Genomic DNA, 17,471 nt, shown 5'->3' on the forward strand with positions numbered 1-17,471 from the left:
ATATTCCTAGTTTTCTTTGACGACATTGATGCCTAATATAATCATTCTTTAAATTGATACTATACTACCTTATAAGACCATCCATAAAGCTTGAAATATCAGAGGAAACTGCAAGAAAAGGAGCAATGACACTTCTTAACAAACTAGCTTGCTTATGGTTTGTTTAAGGGGCAAAAACAAAGAAATTTTAATCACCTTCATGTTTTGCTTGAAAACTATAGTGGCCAAGTTAGTGTCATGATATAGTTTGTTTCGCTACTTAAAAATATTTATTTTTGTGCGGTATTTATCTATTTATAATATATAATTTCTTAGAATTTTTGAGATGCGAGATATTTCATTCATATATTTTACTATCTTATTTCTTTTATCTCAATAATTTACATTGGGTGTGACCTGTATGTTTAATTTTAAATTATCATCTTATTCATTTGTTTTGAATTTGTGTTTTGCATGATTTTAAATTTGCTACAATTTATTAACTTTTCACATTCTCACAATTAGAGACACTCTTTTCTTTATTTTCCAATAACCTTTCACCACTGATTTCTTTGGTATTGTTTGGTTTTCATTTTTGTTGACATTCCCAGTATTTTTATTGCATGTAGTGTTTTTTTTTTAATTTCTTTCAACTTTTATTGTTTTGTTTTCATTTTTTCCTTACCTTCATGTTAGCTTCACCATTAACACAAAATTGACAAGACACAAAAACTATTATCCTTTTATCAATATAAAAAGATTATTCTTCTAAGGGCAGTTACTTTCGCTCCCACATTCTTCTTGAGGATAATTTTGAAAATAATTTTATCTATTGAGGATAATTTTGTCTTTGGAAAATGGAAATGTTTACTAAGTGGTCTATAGATGGACCACTATTATTTTAGCTAGTCATGCTCTAGATTCTACCTCCTTACAAATTATAATGTTTTAAAAAAGACCAGAGAAAAAAATTCGCATAGAGAAGGGAATCTCTTCCTCTAGTATCCACACGAAACACTATAAATCTGCTTTGTAGCACTTATCCCGTTGGTTGGAGCATTCAAATGCAAAGGTCTTCCAGGATAAGGAAATTAGAAATGGAAGGTCTGTTTGTTCCTTTATGTACTGTATATATTAAGAACAGGTTTCAAATTGTTATTTATTTCCTCATTTACTCTTTCTATTTTTCTTCTTTCATTACATCCTCATGTGAAAAATGTATTACTGCAAATCAACCGCTCTTTCTTCTTTTGAAATTAACCACTCTTTCTACTCTTGTAGAAGCTAGTAAAATAGAGCCTAAAAATAAACTGTTGACGAAAAATAAAGCCTAGAAGTAAAAATTGTTTAAGAAGACTAGAGGTATAAAAAAGGAAAAATAATTATAAAAAGTCAAGGCTGAAAAATTATGAGAAGCTATAAAAGCCAAAGTATTCGGTAGCTTCATTGGTTTCCTTGTCATTCAGAGAAACAGGAATTAAAAGAAAACTATACGAAAGAAAAAGATATATAGACGCATGTTTTGAAAATCTATACCAAAGAAAAAGATATGTAGCGAATTAGAAAAGCCGAAAGTGATTCTCTGAATCCCTTTTGGGAAAATGGTCTTCCAATATGGTCCACTTTTGTTTACATTTTCCTACACTAATAACATGGTTTATTCAACATTGTATTATTATAATGGTAACTAAGTTAGTAATTAATGAACGGTAATTCTAGTACTACATGTTTGATTTCGCTTGAGAAAGATTTAGGTGTATGACAAAAAAAATTCTTTGAGAATTAGCCTCACTCAGATGTGAATGTTATTGTTTTGAATAAAATTGTCTCTAGAAGCAAAATTAAACCAAATCTTTATGTAGTATATATGTAGGCTTCTTCCTATCTTTTTGCAGGCAACGTGGACACTTGTACAAAAAATATATGAAAGAAACATGTCCCCATGGATGCCTTGATCAGTTCAAGTTATCTTTTAATACTTTCATTTCTAGGTGCAACACTTTTTAATCTTATATGATGTCACATTGTTGCTCTTGTACTAAGCATCCACCACAGAAAATCTGCAAAATCCGGAGGTGACCAAAATGTCTTTATTTTCTGGGATAATTAAAGACCAGCTTCCTCAATATGATCAGACCAAAAATCTTATCAATCAGTAGTTCCAATTGCATACTCAACACTCTAGATAAAGTAACCTATTTATTATTTTGATTTGCATTGACTAATATATGGTTAGGTAGGTGGGTTTTTTGAGAGTTTATAAAGGGCCCCATTTCAATAATTTTAAGTGAAACACAGTAGTCAGTTTGTTCAGATATATGAATGTTCTATTAACCTGCATACAAGAGTTCTTGACCACACATAATTGCTTGTGTTCTCACTGCCCTTCCTCCATGGAATTGGAGATTGGAGGCACTCATTCAGATCTCACTCTTGGTATATATGTTATATCCTTTTAAGTTACTCTTTTATTTTCAATTTCTTTGTGGATGCTTCACTTGTTTCCAAGTAATGCTACTAACGGGCACTGAGTACCCGAATGGATGCAAACCAAATAGTATTTATTGGAGCTTATTTTCTGCATTTTCTAATAGATAAGTTCCTATAAGCTTGTACTCAAACAGGTTCTAATTCTACTTGTTTCTGACCCTAGTTTGCTTATTATGCCTGTATGTTGTTGCTGTAGTAGAGTCATGGTTTGCTTCTGATGCATCTACTGGGTATCTTGAAGATGCTATTGTTGGCTGGGATATTTGGTGCAAGCAGCAAACCTTACCATCCTACTCTCAAGATCAAAAGGTTAATTAACTATGCAAGGGTTCATGTACTTTACACTTGCTCAATTGTAATTCCCATGTTTTAATTGTTAAATATTTTGAAACTTGATAAGATATTTAATTAATTACAGAAAAGCCAGTATTTGGTTGGTCATGAAGATCCATTTCCAACATTTTCTTCCACAGCAGCTCAAATGCTTCATGGTATCCCCTGTTATCATTTTCAATCTAGCATGATTTTGGAAATAAGTCCTTTTATTATATTGTTCATGGTTAGAAATGTAGTGCAAAATTATCTCCTTAACTGTTTGGATACAGATTATGTGGCCATAAAAGGAGTTTAGAATTTGCAATAAATTACAAACCTAACATTTCCACTTCAGCCTATAAATTTGTTACTAAGTTTAGTCTAAGTGGAATTAATTGAAGCATAACAACCACTTACACTGCAGATTATTTCTTTCCATGCCAGACCATAAAAAATTCATCACTAGGAACCTATCATCATCACAAAATCAAACACATGCAGCTGCAGCCAAACATGATTCTGCTCAGAAGAAGTGTGCATCTACAGAGTCATCAGATGAGAATGATGCTTCAGTTCCAAGTACAACATTCTTAAAGAGGAGTTACTTGATTTAGTATTTCATTCCTCTCTCACCTCAGCATCTTTATCTTTTATTTTGTTTTTAGAGTAACAATTGTTCACTCAAGTGTCCTTCTGTCACTTTTCTCTTCAGGAGGTTCTTGGAAGAAAATAGCTTATCCATTTGAGTTGGTGAAGCCTGGAGGAGTTGAAGGGGAAACAACACTCAAAGATATAAACCACCAGATGCTGATGAACCCATCAAAGCCAATTCCACACCCTGTAGGAGATCTTGTCACACATCCCTGCATTTCAACAAGTGGGTTTGGTATCTCAGGAAAAAAAGTTGCAGCCCTTACTAGGATTCACACCAAGGGTAGAGGCTCCATTACCATAGTTAGGACCAAGGGTTAAGTCCATGTCTGGAAACCCTTATACCATTGATTATGAATCCAGAATCAATTCGAGGGAGAAGCTGAAGCTGCAAACAAGCTATAAATAGAAGGGAAAACTCTGTATAATATTGTGTCCTTGGTTTTTGTATCATAGTGTTAGTTTATAGGAAATATACTAAATGGACTGAAAAAAATAGCCAAAGGTGTGTTGTAGTGTAAATTCAATTTGAAATTTTGAAAGGTGAGTTGTTTTGATGAAAAATGTTCCCCAGTCCTTGGCTCTGAAATATTGTTCTGGTTCTTCCAGGTTTTTTTTTTCCATCACGATACAACAGGGCTACATATTTAGGCATTTCAACCAGCCAATAGATTTGGTCACGGCGACACAAGTTCAATGAGTAGGTCAGTAGTCCAATCACATATACTGATATGCAATAGCTAATAATCAATAATCAATAATCAATAATGAATAGTATAGAGTAGTTGAGAAAAATTGAAAGCCATCCATGGAATAATTGTCAATCAACTGGACAATCGGTTTTATATCTATTAAATACTTATGTAATTTTTTTTAATTAGTCGGGTAAATTTTAAATACTAGTTTTAGGAATGTAATATATCATAATTGGTGGCGGCTCTAAAATCGGCCCATTTCCCTCTTTGGGCAGGTGTTTAAGGCAGTTTATTTCTCTCAGTGATCTTAGGAAGTGAAGAAAGTGTTGTGATATCAAGTGTGAGTAAGTCTCACATTAGAAGATAATGACAACTTTAAACACTATAAATGAGAAGGTTCATACACCTAAGGTCTTAAGGTTTTACACTTTGTTTGTTAGAAGAGAGATAGAAAAGAGAGAGATGCAAGAGAGAGAGATAGGAGAGAGATGGAGGAAGTTACCTTGTTTGGTAGAAGAGAGGAGGGAGGGGGTTACAGAGGTGAGGCCCACCCCTTTTTTTGGGTATCTCCAATTTGGAGAAAAATGGAACAGTAACAAGGGGGCTGCGTTTTTTTTTTCTTCTAATTTTGGCTACTTAGTGGCGGTTTTAAACCGCCACTTTGTTCATTTTTTTCAAAAAAATATTATTTTAATCAAAAGTTAATCTTTTATCTTTTTTCCACCTCATTATTTCTTATCTCTCTCCTTTATCTCTATCATACCAAACAACCTCTTAAATCCACTTTATTTCTCACATATTTCTCTCTACTCAATCTCTCTATTCTCTACTCTCTCTTCTCTATCTCTCTCTACTCTACCAAACATAGTGTTAGGGTATGTCATTTTCAATTCACTTGTGGTTTGCTCTTTAGCCCAATGCAATGATTCACCGTAGTTTTAATCATCTCATTGGTATAACAATGGTATCAGCTGATGCTTTGTTTGACCACGGTGACGACTCTTTGTATCGAAAGTATTCCTAACAATTTTGTGACTAGCGATGTGTCTCATTGATCATCCCGACGACGAAGCAAGTATTTGGAGGCTTCCGCTTTCGCTTGAGATAGAATCATACTTGAAGGGGAGATTGTTGTGATATTAAGTGTGAGTAAGTCTCACATTGAAAAATAAAGAAAACTTTGAGCACTTTATAAGTGAGAGAACTTCCTTGTGATCTAACATTCTTGCCAATACATTATCTTCATTCTACTCAAGATTGTAATCTCGAATAAAAAATATATCTTTGTGAGCAAATGCCCATGTGATAATGACACATACATCCGATGCATTAATGTTTTGGGTAATTATCTCATTTGGTCCAACAATGGTATCAGAGCCGATAATTGGCTTGACCATAATGACAACTCCTTGTATCGGAAGTCTTCATAGCTATGTTGTGACCACTGACGTATCCCCTTGATCATCCCAATGGCGGTGCTATTATGTGGAGGCTTCCGTTTTCTCTTAACATAGACTCACATTTGGAGGGGAGATTATTGTTGTGAAAATACTAGAGTGTTCAAGGACTAGTATGTAATAAAAGCAAGAGTTCAAGGACTCATTTGTAATAGTTAGTAGTTAGTCGTTTCCAGCTGTCAGTTTGTTAGGATGGTTATAACTACTGTTAGTTAAGGGTTTACCATATAAATAGTGCTTAACATAAACACTCTGTAATCTGAATATTCATTTCTACAAGATGCAATACAATTGATTCTTCTTCTTCCTTGAGCTTCCTCTGAAAGCTAGGTTAAGATTTCTGTTATGGTATCAGAGCATAATCATCAAAGCTTCCGCAATCTGCAACAATGGTGAATCGTCAGAATCAAAATCAAAATCCTCAAGTGGTGCTTGATCCTGCTCAGAATCCCGCATCACCTTACTATATACATTCCAGTGATAATCCTGCAGCAACAATGGTGAATCCACCTCTGAATGGGAAGAACTACAACGCTTGGGCAAGATCGATGAAGCGTGCTTTGGTCGCGAAGAACAAGTTTCGATTCATCATCGGTGAAATTCCAGTACCAGCAGCAACTGATGCAAACTTTGAGGCTTGGGATCGTTGCAATAGCATGATTCATTCATGGATTCTTAACTCGGTTACAATCTCTATAGCAAATAGCATAGTTTTTCTTGAAAATGTATGTGATGCTTGGAGAGATTTGCGAGATCGATTTTCTCAAGGGGATCTAGTTAGGATCTCTGAATTGCATAATGAAATCAGTAATTTGAAGCAAAATTCAAAGTATGTGAGTGAGTATTATACTGAGTTGAAGATACTCTTGGAGGAATTGGAACACTATCGTCCAATTCCACAATGTAGATGCACTGTCCCTTGTAGATGTGATGCTATTGAGAGTGTGAAGTTGTTCAGAGAACAGGATAACGCTATCAGATTCCTTTTAGGGTTGAATGATGGCTTTGGAGTGGTGAAATCACAGATTCTGATGAGCCATCCTCTACCGTCATTAGCTAAGGTTGTTTCTCTAGCCACACAACATGAGAGGAAAACTGAGACAGAAGAGAAAGGAGATTCATTAGCAATAGTGAATGTTGCAGAAGGAAAGAAGCCACCATATGGAAAAGGTCAATTTGGTGGTTCTTCCTACACAAACACAGGAAAATTTTGTACTCATTGTAAGAAGCCGGGACACACTGTTGAGATATGTTATAGGCTACATGGATATCCAACTACTTTCAATTCCAAAGGTAGTACAAGTCATGTCAACAATGCATCCAGAAATTCTGATTCCACTGATGATCCAGATGATGATGATGTTTACTCACAGAGAGGAGTTGAAGAACCTTTTACTGCATATCAGTATAAAAGAATCATAGACATGATTCAGCATGTGACCACAACTTCAAAGAAAGGATCGGAGAATGGTAGTGCTTCTGTAAATCATGTGGTGAAGGCAGTTGCTTGTGAAGGAGATGCTACAGGACATGGTAATCCTATTGCTCTATCTTGTTTTCAACATTATGATAGTAGAGATTGGATTATAGACTCAGGTGCAAGTGATCATATATGCTTTTATAAAATGTCTTTTAACACACTCACTGAAGTGAAACCAATTAGTGTTAAATTGCCTAATGGTACTATCATCAAAACATGCTATGCTGGAACTGTTAGAATCACACAAACCATTCTCTTGACACATGTTCTTTTTGTGCTTGAATTCACATACAACTTAGTCTCAGTTCATAAGTTAGCAAAACACCATGATGTTGATGTGTTTTTCTTCTAGTACCTGTTTTTCAATTCAGCATAGTTCTATTTCTGAAATAAATGACTTTAGTCATATCATTCCACCTGGTGCTTTATGGCACTTCAGGTTAGGACACTTATCCCATGATAGATTACTTGCTTTACACACTGTAAATAACTCTATTGATGTTAGTAAGTCCATTGTATGTGATGTTTGTCATTTGGCCAAACAAAAGAGAAAAATGTTCACTGTTAGTTTTAGTAAAAAACACAAAAATGCTTTGACCTGGTTCATATGGATATTTGGGGTCTTTTTGCTCAAGCTTCTGTTCATAATCACAAGTATTTCCTCACTGTTCTGGATGATTATAGCCGTTTTGTTTGGGTTGTATTACTCAACAACAAGGGTGAGGTTCAGCAACAAGTGAAGAATTTCATCCCATTGGTTAAGACTCAGTTTGGACAGACAGCAAAAGCTATCAGAAGTGACAATGGGCCAGAATTTCTTCTTCCTGCATTCTATTCTGCTCAAGGCATTGTTCATCAAAGATCTTGTGTGAGTACCCCTCAGCAGAATGGGAGGGTTGAGAGGAAGCATCAGCATATTCTCAATATTGCAAGAGCTTTATTGTTTCAATCTAAACTACCTAAGAAAATGTGGTGTTACTCTGTGTTGCATGTTGTATTCCTTATGAATAGGATACCTAGTAAGCTTTTGAAGAATAAGTCACCATATGAGCTGCTATATCAAGAAGCAGTGGATTTGAAAATGATGAAGGTTTTTGGATCACTTTGCTTTGCCAACACTCTGGCAAATAACATATCCAAATTAGATCCAAGGGCTAGGAAATGCATTTTCTTGGGATACAAGCAAGGAATGAAAGGTTATGTCTTGATAGATCTTATGTCACAAGAAATTTTTATCTCAAGAGATGTTATCTTCCATGAGCATGTGTTGCCTTACAAAGGTTCCAACTCACCTGCTTGGAATTGTCTTGATCTACAAACACATGCAGAAGATGAGAAACTGAATGTTGCTCCTGAAACTCAATCAACTGAAGGAGATGAGAGAGAGATGACCCCGAGTGCTTCTATTGAAGATATAGCACAAAATGAGATAACCTCAAGTGCTTCCAATGAAAATGCTACTCTTGACACTCAAGTAGTAGATGAAATTCCTCAACCTGGCTCAATCACAGCTGAAGCAGAAGTTGAAATCAGAAGATCCACAAGACCACTCAAAAGGCCTGCACGCTTAGCAAATTTTCAATATAGTGCTCTACCTACTCGCAGCAGTACTGCACACAGTATTGTTCATCATTATTCTGATGAAAAGCTATCTGCTGCACACAAAACTTATGCTTTCAACGTTTCTCAGGATCAGGAGCCTTCTACTTTTGCAGAAGCAAACAGAGATTTACACTGGAAAGAAGCTATGCAGGCAGAAATTAGAGCACTTGAGAGAAATGGTACATGGAAATTGGTAGATTTACCTGAAGGAGTAAAGCTAATAGGAAACAAATGGGTTTATAGAATTAAAAGGAATGCAGATGAGACTCTTGCTAGGTATAAAGCAAGGTTAGTAGCAAAGGGCTATAATCAGGTGGAAGGTTTGGATTACTTTGACACTTTTTCACCAGTGGCAAAGTTAACCACAGTAAGAGTGATTTTAGCCTTGACAGCTTCTCAGAATTGGCATCTCCATCAACTTGATGTAGATAATGCTTTCTTACATGACAACTTGGATGAAGATGTGTATATGAGCATACCAGCAGGGGTGACTTCAGAAAAGCCAAATCAAGCTTGCAAATTGTTGAAGTCTCTTTATGGACTTAAGCAGGCTAGCAGAAAGTGGTATGAAAAATTGTCAGCTCATCTAGAAGCTCTTGGCTTTACACAAACTGCATCAGATCATTCTCTTTTTGTTAAATTCCAAGACTCCTTTTTCACAGGCTTGCTGGTATATGTGGATGATGTGATACTATTTGGTAACACAATGACTGAATTTCAGTCAGTCAAGGACTCTCTTGCTCAGGCTTTTGGAATCAAGGATCTAGGGGTGTTGAAGTATTTTCTTGGTCTTGAAGTTGCTCATTCTTCTTCAGGAATTTCTCTTTGTCAGAGAAAGTATTGTCTTGACTTGCTTCAAGAAACAGGAAACTTAGGATGTAAGCCAGTTGCTACTCCACTTGATCCCTCTATCAGATTGTCTCAAGAACAAGGAAAGCCATATGAGGATCCAGCTGCTTATAGAAGACTAGTGGGAAGGCTTTTGTATCTCACCACTACTAGGCCTGATATTTCACATGCAACACAACAACTTAGCCAGTACATGACTAATCCTATGGATGGACATTTCAAAGCTGCATAGAGGGTTCTTAGATACTTGAAAGCTTCACCTGGGTTAGGATTGTTGTTTCCTAGGACTTCTTCTATCAATATACAAGGTTATTCATATGCTGATTGGGCAGGATGCTCAGATACAAGGAGGTCCATCTCAGGCTATTGTTTCTATATTGGAAGATCCTTAGTTTCTTGGAAGGCAAAGAAACAAACTACTGTGTCTCGATCTTCCAGTGAAGCAGAGTACAAGGCATTGACTTATGCTACTTGTGAGCTTCAATGGTTGTTATATCTCTTGAAGGATCTTAAAGTCACTTGCACTGCAACACCAGTTCTGTTCTGTGATAACCAAAGTGCTCTTCACATTGCTGCTAATCTTGTTTTTCATGAAAGAACCAAGCATTTAGATATTGATTGCCATGTGGTTCGGGAAAAGCTTCAAGCTGGAATTCTCAAGTTGCTACCTATTCCTACGGCACTACAAGTTGCATATGTTTTTACCAAGGCACTCCAACCACGAGTCTTTCAAGGGTTTACAGCTAAACTGGCCATGATAGATATCTTTCGACCTCCAGCTTGTGGGAGGGTGTGAAAATACTAGAGTGTTCAAGGACTTGTACGTAATAAAAGCAAGATTTCAAGGACTCATTTGTAATAGTTAGTAGTTAGTTGTTTCCAGCTGTCAGTTTGTTAGGATGGTTATAACTACTGTTAGTTAAGGGTTTACCATATAAATAGTGCTTAGCATAAACACTCTGTAATCTGAATATTCATTTCTACAAGATTCAATACAATTGATTCTTCTTCTTCCTTGAGCTTCCTCTGAAAGCTAGGTTAAGATTTCTGTTAATTGTGATATCAAGTGTGAGTAAATTTCACATTGGAAAACAAAGACAACTTTGAGCACTTATAAGTTAGTGAACACATACACCCAATGCCTTAATATTTTGGGTGAAAGATATGGTGTCCAAACCACTTGTGGTTTGCTCTTTAGCCCAATGGGATGATCTCTCATAGGGGTATAGACCAAGATTTGTGGGGTCTAGCATTTTTCAAACGAGGTATATATATATGCTTAAGAAGGAGTGCCATTAGAGAGTTGGAGATGGTTGTCGAGTGCGAGTTTGACACGATCATTGGATTGGATCCCTTCCACTTCTTCTAGTTTGTTGGGAGCTCAAACCACCTTCGGGACATATATGCATTTTGTTTCTGATTTAACATATATTGGATCCCATTCGTGGGACAGGATGGTGTTAAGTTATGTTTATACTCCATTTTTTTTTTCAACATATTGTTTCTGTCTCTCTTTCTCTCTTTTGTACAGAGGATATGGTTCTTTGGCCAGCAACACCGGATGGGCAATAATACACTACGAAGTCAGGATATGCTTTCTTGGCTTGTCAAAAGGTTATGCAAGAGGCCTCACTAGTCACTACTCCTGCGTCATCCTTGCCTTGCTCTTTTTGGAAGAAAATCTGGAAGGCGAAGGCGCTCCCTCGGTCCATGGAATTAGTGTGGCGGTTGTGCAAGGATGTGTTGTCGTTGTGGGCGAGTTTCTGCTAGCGTGGGATGGAGGTGGATCCTTTATGTCCCCTTTGTGTTTTGAAGGCTGAATGAATGTCATATGCTTTCTTGTATTGCTCATAAGTTCTACATGTTCATTTCCATCTCTTTTAAGCTTATGAATGATTAATTGTCCTAGCATGATAGTGGCTCATTTCTTGCAGTGGTTCTTCGAGCACGCTGATAATGATGTCATACAAGTCCTACTCGCGGGTCTCTATGTTATGTGGAAGAGATCGAATTGTGTTTCATGGCATACAACCTCATCTCGATACATTGTTGGCTCGGTTGCAGGTGATTGCAGTTTCTCCACGCATCAGTCCGCCGCCAAAAGCTCGTGTTTTTGATACTTCATGGAAGCGGCCACAGCATGATGTCGTGAAGATGAATTTTGATGGTTCTTGGGTGGCTGGTTGCGCAACTGGGTTGGGCTATGTAGCTCGGAATCAGCATGGGGAGGTCATGGCGGCAGCGACAACTTTTCCGGTGGAGGCTCTGTCACCTCTAGTTGCAGAAGCTCTTGCTTTCCGATGGTGTCTTTCACTTGCTACAGACCTTTTCATCTAGGAGGTGGAGTTCCAAACTGATTGCTTACAGCTTTTTGAAGCTTGGAATAAGTCTATGCAGGGTGCGTCTTATTTTATTTCTATTTTGAAGGATTGTAAGGATTTGGTTTCTTATTTTTCTAGCTTTACTTTGTCTTTTGTTAAACGATCTGGTAATTCTGTAGCTGATTACTTGGCTAAGAACTCCTCAAGGTATCCCAACTGCGTTTGGATTGAGGAGGTTTTCCCGGATTGTGTCTGTTTGATTGAGTCTGATGTAACTGCCTCTATGGCTTCTTGATTTTAATATGTGTCAACTTTCAAAAAAAAAAGTTGCTAATTTGATGGAATTTGTAACATACCAAAATCAAATTTTAGAATAATTTTGAATTATCCAATCAGCCTGCCTAAATCAATATGGTATTGATAAATGATAAATCAAAATCAGAAGGATATTGATTGTAATTTATTTTCACAAAACTTACTGTTCACGTTGGTGAATAAAGACGTGGCTAAGAGAAAACTCTAATTGGAAGTAAGAGCATCTTCAAGGTTCTTAATTTTTAAATCTTAATACTATTTACGTGGAAGAACCTTTTTCACCTTATAATTTCTTCTTCTTTTTCTTCGCACTATTTACGTGGAACAGTTTTTGTGGCGTTTCCCAACCGACGCTGAATGAACATCTAATTGTTAGAACCACTTCAGAACGTATCCATCGTGTGTATATGAAACTAATTTACCAAAAACGAGCAAATATAGAAGAAAATGATTCTATTCTTTTCTTTGAAAATTGGTACAAGTACAAGGCAATGGCATGGTATCCAAAATCCCAAAATCGAAGAACACCAAAAAGAAACTCGATTGATCTTTTATTTGTGACAATGAAAATCTCCCCTCCTAAGTTGTAGCTAGTTTATCACATGGTGGTATAGTACAACACTCTGCTTTCTCTTCTATGGATAGTGTACAACATGCATGAAATGCAAGGATGAGAACATTTTGCAGGCTCCGTCCCACAACTGTAAAAGAGCTTTTACTTAATCGGCTTAAGTGCTTGAGCACCACAGTGGTGTAAGTTGTAGAGTTCATTTCCAGTGGCGCAGCTCCAGCACTTCCCACTCATCATGTGGAGGCATGATTGTCTTGGAACAGTCTTGTTTGGCCTGCATGTCAAATTTGATATTGTAGTTCTTCAAATTATAAATACTGATATATATTTTTTAAAGCAGTGTATGAAGTTTTTGATACGTCCCAATTCTACATAAATGAACTATTCTGATGTCATTACTAAATTTCTACAAAATGTCACTTATAGCATATTTGGATCAACTTATTTTTCTTAGGACTTAATTCTGACGCCCAAAAGCTACTCAAAAGATTTTCTCTATAGAATTGAGTTATAGCTAGAAGGATTTCCAAGCAGGTATTCATTCAGTGGGATATAATTCCAATTCCATGTAGGGACTTTTTCCTTCTCCTAGCTTCCAAATGTAGCTACTTTAAAGATTTCTTTCCATCTTAACATGCATATGTCCTATGCAATTTCACCTATATATATTGTTGTTCTTACCTTTGTGGGAGGAATGGTTTATCAAAATAAGGCATCAATTGAGCTCTGGGAACCATGTCCTTCCTCAGCATACGTATCTCTTCCTCTTCAATCATCTGCTCATGAATGAATTTCATTAATTTTCTCTAAAATATTCCATTCTCATAATTAGAATCATGTAACTTCATTAATACTCCCTCCGTTCCTTATTAACTGTTAACTTTAAAGAAAATTTTGTGTTCCTATATATATGTCCACTTAGAGTTTCAAGAGAGCATTAATTGATGTTTTTCCAAGAAATGCACTTAAAGAAACAATAAATGAAGAAAGATAAAATGCATTCTAAAGGGTGATATAGGAAAACAAATAATACTTTTATGAAAATCAACACAATTAATTGCTTTTTTAATTTGTGTGAATCTTCTCTTCCTCCTAAAGAGATAAATAGGAACGGATGGAGTATTATATTATATATGCCTACTACCTTTTGTAACTTCTCCTCTTGCTTCTTTTGCAGCTCCATGATATAGAATTTTGTTGTCACCTATGCAAAATTAACCACATTCATTAATCACAAGACGTGACATTTCTGAAACAGAAACAGATCATTCACATTTCTTACTGCATAGTTGAACATTGCACGTTTCACAGCTCTTTCTTGAGTGTGGAGTTTGAATTCTTGCGGTTTAGTATTTTCTCTTGGAGGAGACTTTGGAGGAGACTTTGGTGAAGCCTAGAATTAAAGAAACAAAAATCCATTACCAAATTCTAAAGAAGATATTGCTATACACCATGTAAATTAATTACCTTGGTCTTGTCATCGAACCTGTCTTTGAGTACATCTTTTGTCTGTGAAACATCCAATTATGCTAATTTAGGTGGCAATCATGTATAATAAGCTAAAAGAGTTTTTAAAGAATCAATGATGTATTGAATAATGGACAAGAAACAGACAGGGGAGTGATAAAACATTCTAATATAATGAAATAAGTAAGAGACAAAGAGTACTAGTGTGATCATTATGGGGTCCATTGTGCGGTGATGCTCTTTGATGTAAGTTATGGAAAAGGACTGCATTGTTCCCGAGTCTAATCTCAGTGAAAAAGTATGGTGGTCCAAAATAATCACTAATGATGTTTTTTTTTAAGTCTCTCATTTATTGCAGTATAATATTTTATCAAGTTTTTTTAACATATTTGAAATTTAGTCAATTCTGAGAAATGATAACATTGGAAAAGTTGCATGGACAAATTGTTAGGTGGACTTCAACGATAATATTGTTAAGGTGAAATGGTTCACTCATGCTCCTCACAAATGTGCATGCATGTCTTAAATGGATTTTATATATGTAAAATATTAATTTCATATTTGTGTGCCTGTGTTACACAGTAATGATGATGGCACAATGAGTAGTGGCAGGCACACACAAAAGAATAATCCTTATGCATATGGATTAAAGCTACAAGTTGGTAATCCAACTTGCTATATATATGTGTGTGTTTTTTTTGTATCATATAAGAATGGTTGTATGCCCATCTAGTCAAGTATGCAAGAGTTGTAATTTAAGTGTATGTTTGGACACACGGTGAAAAATTATGGTGAGCCAAAATTATGATGGACAGAAGTAATTTTACTTAGTTTCTGTGGCTGTTCACAGTGGTTTTAGCTTCATTGTAGCTTTCTACCATGTATACAAACATGTGCTTAATAACATCGCCAGTAATCAATATTTCGGACGCGATTTTGTGAGTTTCATAATGAACTTTGAAGTTTTAACCTTTAAGATGAAATGGAACTAAAAACAAGTGCAGGAAGAAGTATCTTTGTCCTATACAATGATACAAAACGTAAATTTTAAACTCATATTCCTCCACCATTCTGAGGAATTGAAGTTCAGTTTTTATATGCAACTAACTAATGTGACAACAAAACAAAACAAAACAAAACAAGGAGTGGCTTTTGAAGGATTATAGGTGAAGGTAAAAAAGAAGTTAAACATCTCACCATTCCTCTAGAATTAGCACTGCTCCATTGAGCTGCAGAGTGTGAAGTGTTCTTCACAAACTTCCACCAATGAAAATTAAGAGAAATGCAAAAAAAGTGAAAATTTAGTACACGCTAATACACTATTCTACCACTGAGAGGGAACAGAACAAAACAACAGTTAAAGAAACTATAAGCACCCCAACCTTCAAAGCAGATTTGTTTGCTCTCTCCATGTTTAATTAAGTGTGATGTGTGTGTAGCTGTTATTGAGCTGAGTGGGACTATATAAAGAGTGGGAAAAGATGAAGTTTGGAGGTTGGTGACTGTCTGAAATTTTTTCTTTTCTGTTGCTACATCACCAACATGCTCTGGGATTTGTATGCTCTCTTGCACCAAACTTTCTGATTAAACCTCCCTCTCAAGCATATATTTGTCAAACCCTTCTATGTTCCTTCAAATTTCCACTTAGCTTAAGTGAGGGGTAATCACTGGTTCACATTCATTAATTTAAAGTTTATTGGCATGCTGTATTTGATAATTTGGAGAACACTGAGGTGTCTCTTAGCCTATTGGAAATTTGTCTACTTACTGTAGTAGTTAGTGATAATGAGTCTGTCTGTGCACGAACCAAACAAAATTTATCGGAGCTTAATTATCTGCTAAAATAAAAAGCACTATATAAACTCTAATGAGCGTTCCTTAGTCTGTATCCAAACGAGTTCAGTGGCACTTTAAGCAATTAGTAAAACTAATGTTTGATTACAATACTAAAAAAGAGGAAGTTTGATAGAATATGAAGAGAGAAAGTTAGTTTGAATGCTAATTAACTTATGACAAATTCACAAAACATGATACATAGCAAATCAACTGAAGGTTTGTCTAAAGCAAGTAAAGAAAAATCATATTCAGTTTTGGTCCGGCACTGAGGGGGATATGCCAATTGAGATTGAATTTTCATGTCAGTGGGTGGATTTACAAAAACAAAAGACCACAAAAGGGGAAAGAGGAAAATATGCATGTATAATGTGTTCCATTTATCTTTCTAACAAGAACATTACTTATTTGGTTCGATTAAGTTCTGCTATAGTCTCTGCTTTTTTAATCCTTTGAGATGTTTAGTTTTCTTCAAATCTCAAAAGTTTAACCCCAAATGTAAGCATTATTGTTTTTATCCTATATGAGCAATAGCCCCTACTCTAATTCATAATATTTCATATGAAGATCAATATATGTCCTCATTGTAAGAGCCTTGTTCACCTTTTAATTTGTTTAATTCCCAAAACTTTCTTACAGTTCATCTCAAATACAATTTATACTTCTCATATATAGGATTTCACCTTGTTTACATTTATATATAACATTCCAAGTTAGGTTTATAGGATTGACTCTGCCACACTTGCTTTGAGTCATTTTCATTACTACAATAAGAGTACAGTACTACATCACTTTGGAAAGTGACAAGAGTGTGGACCAAAAGGTTGTTAGTAGCCTGCTTTCAAATGTTTCTTGTTGAAGCCGTCAAACCAACCAAAAACACACTTTCATGTCATTCTTGAATCTGTAATAATCCTTGCTCTGTCTCTTAACATCAACTAGACAGAATATAGCACTACAAAATTTATGGTAAGAAATAACAAACTAAAAGCTATCTTCTAAATTATTTATAAACAAGTATAGTCAGCTCCATTTACAAAGACTCGAACCCAAAATATCTACTTAAGTTAGAATAACTCACAACAGATGATTTACGCGTAATGAACTAATGATTTTGATCATATGGACAAATTAAATTAGTTCTTAAATTTTTATAATTTGCATCCATTTTATTCTTTTGTATATATAGTTATATTATGCGAGGTTTGTAAATTTAAAAACTAACAGCCGTTATAACTACAATTATATACCCTTAATTTATATATATTTCCATCATGTTACTTTGTCTTTTTTCTAAATTCATGATCTTTGACATGATTTTTATTTACACATATACATATGTGTGTATATCTGAAATCAAACTTTTAACATTTCAAATACTCAAGCCCAAGAGTGTAGTAGAAGTAGATTGTGACCCAAGACAAACTCTGCCCGCAATATCAAGAG

The 17,471-nt window shown here is 35.5% G+C and overlaps 3 protein-coding genes across 6 annotated transcripts; 2 read left to right on the plus strand and 1 right to left on the minus strand.

Annotated features, from left to right (window-relative positions):
- Positions 1-2,255: 2,255 nt before the first annotated feature.
- On the plus strand, positions 2,256-3,999 carry LOC130726362 (uncharacterized). Of its 4 annotated transcripts, none has more exons than XM_057577617.1 (5): positions 2,256-2,415; positions 2,669-2,778; positions 2,888-2,960; positions 3,229-3,397; positions 3,471-3,999. In XM_057577617.1, exons 1-5 carry the CDS (start codon positions 2,298-2,300, stop codon positions 3,754-3,756), a joined length of 756 nt encoding a protein of 251 aa, XP_057433600.1. In that variant the 5' UTR covers positions 2,256-2,297; the 3' UTR covers positions 3,757-3,999. The 4 variants fall into 4 exon arrangements, with proteins under 4 accessions (XP_057433600.1, XP_057433599.1, XP_057433601.1 ...); XM_057577616.1 differs by having other exon boundaries at positions 2,258-2,415; positions 2,666-2,778; XM_057577618.1 differs by having other exon boundaries at positions 2,258-2,415; positions 2,666-2,778; positions 3,229-3,384; positions 3,497-3,999.
- Positions 4,000-5,976: 1,977 nt separating this feature from the next.
- Positions 5,977-7,419, plus strand: LOC130724856 (uncharacterized). The gene has a single exon (XM_057576125.1). The coding sequence runs from the start codon at positions 5,977-5,979 to the stop codon at positions 7,417-7,419; it is 1,443 nt and encodes a 480-aa protein (XP_057432108.1).
- A 5,173-nt stretch (positions 7,420-12,592) lies between these two features.
- On the minus strand, positions 12,593-15,708 carry LOC130723460 (microtubule-destabilizing protein 60). Its single transcript, XM_057574532.1, has 7 exons — positions 15,575-15,708; positions 15,390-15,449; positions 14,193-14,234; positions 14,008-14,118; positions 13,870-13,929; positions 13,407-13,501; positions 12,593-12,999 (listed from the first exon to the last, which is right to left on the minus strand). The coding sequence occupies exons 1-7, from the start codon at positions 15,602-15,604 to the stop codon at positions 12,870-12,872; spliced, it is 528 nt and encodes a 175-aa protein (XP_057430515.1). The 5' UTR covers positions 15,605-15,708; the 3' UTR covers positions 12,593-12,869.
- Positions 15,709-17,471: the final 1,763 nt, after the last annotated feature.

Source organism: Lotus japonicus, chromosome 6 (assembly GCF_012489685.1).
Source record: "Lotus japonicus ecotype B-129 chromosome 6, LjGifu_v1.2".
In the NCBI taxonomy this organism is placed as follows: domain Eukaryota; kingdom Viridiplantae; phylum Streptophyta; class Magnoliopsida; order Fabales; family Fabaceae; genus Lotus; species Lotus japonicus.